Here is a 6000-nt window from a genome sequence, read left to right as displayed (position 1 = left end):
TTCATTGTATGCAAATTTAGTTAATTAAAAATTCAGCTTAAGATTTACTTGTTCGGTTGATCATTTACAAAGATTTAGTACTTGAAATTTGTCGTGTCCATGGATTGATACTCGGTTCTTACCGACACTTTATTACAAACGATAGGTACACTTGCCTTTCGTGTGTGGTTTAGTTGTAGGTGAAAACCTATTTTAAAACCCGATTTGTGTGGAACTTTTACTTAAATTTTTATATATATATTCACACACGTCAAGTTTTTGGCGCCGTTGTCGGGGACACGGTGATTTTTAAGGAACGATCCGAGTCTTTGATTAGCCTTGTTGATATTTTTGATCTATGTTATTTTATTTTATTTTATTTCATTTTTATTCACCTAATTTTTTTTATTTTAGTGTAGTTTCTAGTTAGTTCTGTGTCTTTGTTCGTTTTCCGTTCCGCGTTCTTCCGGGTGATGAATGTCCACCACACCCGTTCCTGAGCTTGTTTCACCTCTTTCTGAGCCCGAGCGACATCTTCGAGAAGGTTTGAGGAGGAGAGCACGCGAGGTCACCGAGGTCATTGAAAACGAAGAAGTAGAGGATACCGACACCCCCGAGGTAGAAGAAGAAGAGATGGCGGACCCGAACGATCAAGGTCACATGGACGACTTTGCCACACCATCGCTTGAAGGTTATGGCAGCAGCGTCACGCAGCCCGAGATTGCAGTGAGTTTCGAGATCAAGTCGAGCATCATTCATATGGTTGAAAATTCTGTTTCTTTTCATGGTCTCCAGAACGAGGACCCTCATGCTCACGTTTCACATTTCCTTCGATTATGTGCGACATTCAAAATCAATAATTTTTCTGATGATGCCGTGAGACTTAGACTTTTTCCATTCTCACTTCGCGGGTCTGCTCTGGAGTGGTTAGAGGCACTCCCTTCCGGTTCCATCACCACTTGGAATCAATTAGTTGAGCAGTTTCTTCTTCAATATTTCCCACCCGATAAAACTGCTAAATTCCGAGAAAACATCACTGGTTTTCGTGTCGATGATGACGAGTCACTTCATGCCGCATGGGAGAGGTTCAAGGGCTTGCTGAGAAAATGCCCTCATCACGGTTTGAGCCGCGGGCTTCAATGCCGTACATTCTTTGACGCTTTATCCGGGGCACAAAAGCAGGCCATCGATCAGGTTGCGGGAGGATATTTCGGTAGGTGTACCCCAAATGAGGCGCTTGATATCTTGGAGAAAGCCGCTAAGAAGAGTTTCGCGTATAATCCGCCTCGTTGTATTCCTTCCTCTAAGGGTGTTCATCACGTTGATTCAAACACCCTTGTCTCCGCCCAGTTAGAAGCTCTTACATAAAGATTTGACCAAATGCAATCCGATCTTGTCAAATCTAGTTCTCTTTGTGGGGTGTGTGACGGAAAACACCAGACCATTCAGTGCCAGCAAGCCGTGGTGGTGGAGGATGTAGACTTTGTGGGCCGCCAAAACAATGCCTACGGCAACACCTACAACTCGGGATGGAGAAACCACCCCAATTTTAGCTGGAAAGATGGTGGTAGCAATCAAAATCAAATGCCACCGGGTTTTGACAGAAAGCCAAATTATCAAAGTCAAACCCAAAATCAATCTTACCAGCAAAAGCCTCAATTTCAGGGTTCCAGTAGTGGTAATCAGTCAGGTGGGGGGACTAGCGTTGAAAGCCTTTTGTCCCAACTTTTGGCTAAGACCGAGACCTCAAACAAATTGGCTGAGCAAAGGAACCTGAAAATTGATGAGACTCTCCAGAGGCACGATCTTGAGTTGAGGAACCAAAAAGCATCCATGCAAACCATCGAAAATCAAGTTGGACAGATTGCTCAACACCTCTCTGAGAGACAGCAGGGTAGCCTTCCTAGTAACACCGAAAGGAATCCAAATGTTGAGGCTAAGGCTATTACCCTGAGGAGTGGTAGGACTACCATTCCTGTTGATGCATCGGTTTCCACACCAAAACCGATTGTGGATGAGATCGAGACTGAGACTCCTGGTGAGGTGCACTCGAGGCTAGACCCAGCAAGTACCGCACAAGCCAGTGAGCCAGTTAGGACTTATGTTCCTCCCATTCCATACCCAGGCTGTTTGAAGAAGCAGAAGATGGAAGAGCAGTATGGGAAATTCTTAGAGCTTTTTAAGCATTTACACATTAATCTTCCGTTCCTTGATGCCTTGAAAGAAATGCCGAAGTATGCTAAATTCTTGAAAGAATTCCTCTCTAATAAGAAGAAGTTGGAGGAGCTTTCTTGTGTTACTTTGAATGACGAGTGTTCTGCGGTCCTTCAGAATAAATTGCCTAAAAAAATGACTGATCCGGGCAGTTTCACCATTCCTTGTTTGATCGGTAGTTTGTCGGTTAGTAATGCTTTAACCGACCTAGGTGCTAGCATAAACTTGATACCATATTCTGTTTTTTTCCAAACTAGACCTAGGTGAGCCTAAGCCTACTCGCATGAGCATCCAGCTTGCCGACTGTTCTGTAAAATATCCTCGCGGTATAGTTGAGAATATGCTTGTGAAAATCGACAAATTCGTGTTTCCAGTCGATTTTGTGATCTTAGACATGGATGAGGATAAAAATGTACCACTTATCCTAGGTCGTCCTTTCCTAGACACTGCTAGAGCTCTCATTGATGTCTGCACCGGCAGACTCACTCTTAGAGTTGGAGATGAGGAGGTAACCTTTGATATTGGGAAATCCATGCGACACCCACAGGATCATGATGACGTACTTTACATTGATAACATTGATTCTTGTGTGTGTGAGCACCTTCAGGACACGTGTGAGGAGAGTTCTCTGGATACTCAGTTGATTAGTGGAGTTGGTTCTGACCTTGTCATTGAGCCTCTACTTCAGGAGTTGGTTTATGGTATAGACCACGAGCCTCCTGAGTGTTTGGAGAAAATTGAGGATGTTGATCGCGTTGCCGAGACCAAGGCAAAACCTTCTATTGAGGACCCACTATCCATTGATCTTAAGGAACTCCCGTCCCATTTGGAGTATGCCTTTTTGGAGGATGGGTCCCGCTTGCCTGTTATCATTTCTTCAAGTTTGTCGAGTGAGGAGAAGGTTAAATTGCTTACAGTTCTCAAAAGGCACAAGCATGCGATCGCTTGGAAGATCATGGATATAAAAGGGATTAATCCATCCTTTTGTACCCATAAGATCTTAATGGGGGAGGAGTACAAACCTGTGGTGCAGCATCAAAGGCGTCTCAACCCTAATATGCAAGACGTTGTGAAGAAAGAGGTCATCAAGCTACTCGATGTTGAATTGATTTATCCGATATCTGATTCCCCATGGGTGAGCCCTGTGCAGGTTGTCCCGAAAAAGGGCGGTATGACAGTTGTGATGAATGAGAAAAACAAGTTAATTCCTACTCGTGCCATCACGGGATGGAGAGTTTGCATTGATTACCGCAAACTCAATGACGCCACGAGAAAGAATCATTTTCCCCTCCCCTTTATCGATCAGATGTTATAACGACTGTCGGGAAAAATGTTCTATTGTTTTCTCGACGGCTTCTCGGGATACTTTCAGATCCCCATCTCTCCTGAGGATCAGGAGAAGGCGACATTCACATGTCCCTATGGCACATTCGCCTACCGGCGGATGCCCTTTGGATTGTGTAATGCCCCTGCCACATTTCAAAGATGTATGGTGGCGATTTTTCATGATATGATCGAGGACTACATGGAGGTTTTCATGGATGACTTTTCTGTTTTTGGGAGTTCTTTTGATCATTGTTTGAGAAATTTGGAGAAAATGTTGGCCAGGTGCAAAGAGGACAACCTTGTTCTTAATTGGGAGAAATGTCACCTCATGGTGAAGGAGGGCATTGTGTTTGGGCATAAGATTTCACAGGCAGGGCTTGAGGTTGATCGATCCAAAATTGATACCATTTCTAAGCTTCCGCCACCGAATTCGGTGAAGTCTATTAGGAGTTTTCTTGGTCACGCGGGTTTTTATCGGCGTTTCATAAAGGACTTTTCCCAAATGGCCCGCCCAATGACTAAGATCCTCGAGAAGGATGCCCCGTTCATTTTCTCCTCCGAGTGCCTTCGTGCATTTGAGTTGTTGAAGGAGAAATTGGTAAACGCTCCTATCATGGTAGCCCCGACTGGACTCTTCCTTTTGAGTTGATGTGTGATTCTAGCAATTTTGCAGTCGGGGCGGTTTTAGGTCAAAGACGGGATAAGCATTTTCACCCGATTTACTATGCGAGCATGACTCTGAATGACGCGCAGGAGCATTACACGACTACCGAGAAAGAGCTCCTTGCGGTTGTCTTTGCATTCGATAAATTTCGGTCTTATCTTGTCCTTTCTAAGACCATCGTGTTCACGGATCATGCAGCACTTCGTTATCTTTTCAGTAAACAAGATGCGAAGCCGAGACTCATTCGTTGGATTTTATTGCTGCAGGAGTTTGACATTGAGATTCGTGACAAAAAGGACACTGAGAATGTCGCGGCCGATCATCTCTCTCGTCTTGAGTGCTCAGCTTCATCGGAACAAGTGGGGGTCCACATAAATGACAATTTCCCCCACGATTTTCTCATGCATGTCGAGACGCGAAATGAAGATTACCCTTGGTTCGCGGACATCGCGAATTTTCTCGCGAGTGGGATCGTTTTAAAGGGCCCTACTCACCAGCAAAAGAAGAAATTCTATTCTGATGTTAAGCATTATCTTTGGTAGGATCCCTATTTGTTTCGTGTCGGAGCCGATCAGCTCGTGCGGAGGTGCGTGTATGGTGATGAAGCACGCAAAATCCTGAGTCACTGCCACGAGGGCCCGACCGGAAGACACCATGGAGCCACATCCACCGCGAAGAAGGTCTTTGACGTTGGTTTCTTTTGGCCAACCATCTTCCGTGATGCTCATGACATGGTGCAGTATTGTGATGCTTGCCAAAGGGCAAGCAACATCTCATCATGAGACGAGATGCCCCAGCGACCGATTCAGGTTTGCGAGGTTTTTGATGTGTGGGGCATCGATTTCATGGGACCTTTCCCGACTTCTTTCAGCCACCGTTACATCCTAGTAGCCGTTGACTATGTTTCAAAGTGGGCCGAGGCGCAAGCCTTGCCCACTAATGACGCTAGGTCGGTGGTGAAATTCTTGAAGAAGTTGTTTTCTTGCTTTGGTGCCCCCAAATCATTGATCAGTGACCGTGGGACTCATTTCTGTAATGCCCAGTTGGAAAAGGCATTGTCCCGATATAGTGTTCATCATCGCTTCTCTACACCATATCACCCGCAGACGAGCGGGCAGGTCGAGGTCACCAGTAGGGGTATCAAAAGAATCCTTGAAAAGACGGTAAGTCAGAACCGTAAGGATTGGTCCGAGAAGCTGGATGACGCGTGGGCTTTCCTTACCGCCTACAAGACACCGATTGGTACGACACCATTTAAATTGATGTACGGGAAAGCGTGTCATCTCCCTGTTGAGCTCGAGCATAAAGCCTAGTGGGATTTGAAAAGTTTTAATCTTGATCTTATATGTGCGGGCAAAAACAGGTTTGGTCAGATTCATGAGCTTGAGGAATTGAGAGACCAAGCATATGAAAACTCGAAAATTTACAAGGAGAGGACCAAAAGGCTTCATGATGCCCGCTTGAAGAACCACAAACAATTCCAAGTGGGCGATCGTGTTTTGCTTTACAATTCTCGCCTTCGTTTATTCCCCGGGAAGTTGAAATCCCGATGGTCCGGCCCCTTTAGTGTGACGCAAGTATTCGACTACGGTACCGTTTAGATCGGCCATGAGGATGGACGCATCTTCAAGGTGAACGGTCATCGCTTTAAACACTATTTGGGTGAGCCGGTAGAGGTTGCACTCGAGGTTCTCTCCCTCCACCCCATGAAATAAGTGTGGGGAGTGTGAGTCTAACTATCGACACCATCAAAATTTAGCAAGTTTAGGAATTTCGTAGTTTTGTTTATGTGTTTTGTATTTCTTTGTGTTTATGTT

The 6000-nt window shown here is 45.2% G+C and overlaps 2 protein-coding genes and 1 non-coding gene across 3 annotated transcripts; 2 read left to right on the top strand and 1 right to left on the bottom strand.

Moving 5' to 3' along the window:
- Positions 1-996: 996 nt before the first annotated feature.
- On the bottom strand, positions 997-1103 carry LOC143589843 (small nucleolar RNA R71). The gene has a single exon (XR_013145358.1). It is a non-coding gene; the product is annotated as a small nucleolar RNA R71 (small nucleolar RNA).
- A 256-nt stretch (positions 1104-1359) lies between these two features.
- LOC143589840 (uncharacterized) lies at positions 1360-2460 on the top strand. The gene has a single exon (XM_077070482.1). The coding sequence runs from the start codon at positions 1360-1362 to the stop codon at positions 2458-2460; it is 1101 nt and encodes a 366-aa protein (XP_076926597.1).
- A 2568-nt stretch (positions 2461-5028) lies between these two features.
- Positions 5029-5496, top strand: LOC143589838 (uncharacterized). Its single transcript, XM_077070481.1, has one exon. It carries the CDS (start codon positions 5029-5031, stop codon positions 5494-5496), a length of 468 nt encoding a protein of 155 aa, XP_076926596.1.
- The last annotated feature ends 504 nt before the right edge of the window (positions 5497-6000 follow it).

Source organism: Bidens hawaiensis, unplaced genomic scaffold (assembly GCF_021521415.1).
Source record: "Bidens hawaiensis isolate Kalapana, Puna unplaced genomic scaffold, B.hawaiensis_p1.1 tig00037905_1, whole genome shotgun sequence".
In the NCBI taxonomy this organism is placed as follows: domain Eukaryota; kingdom Viridiplantae; phylum Streptophyta; class Magnoliopsida; order Asterales; family Asteraceae; genus Bidens; species Bidens hawaiensis.
The sequence above is the reverse complement of the archived record's forward strand: the minus strand, read 5'-3'. Positions and strand labels throughout refer to the sequence as shown.

What these genes read in the sequence shown, in the direction of transcription:
- LOC143589840 (XM_077070482.1), top strand. Translation starts at nt 1,360, where the DNA reads ATGCAATCCGATCTTGTCAAATCTAGTTCTCTTTGTGGGGTGTGTGAC.
- LOC143589838 (XM_077070481.1), top strand. Translation starts at nt 5,029, where the DNA reads ATGGGACCTTTCCCGACTTCTTTCAGCCACCGTTACATCCTAGTAGCC.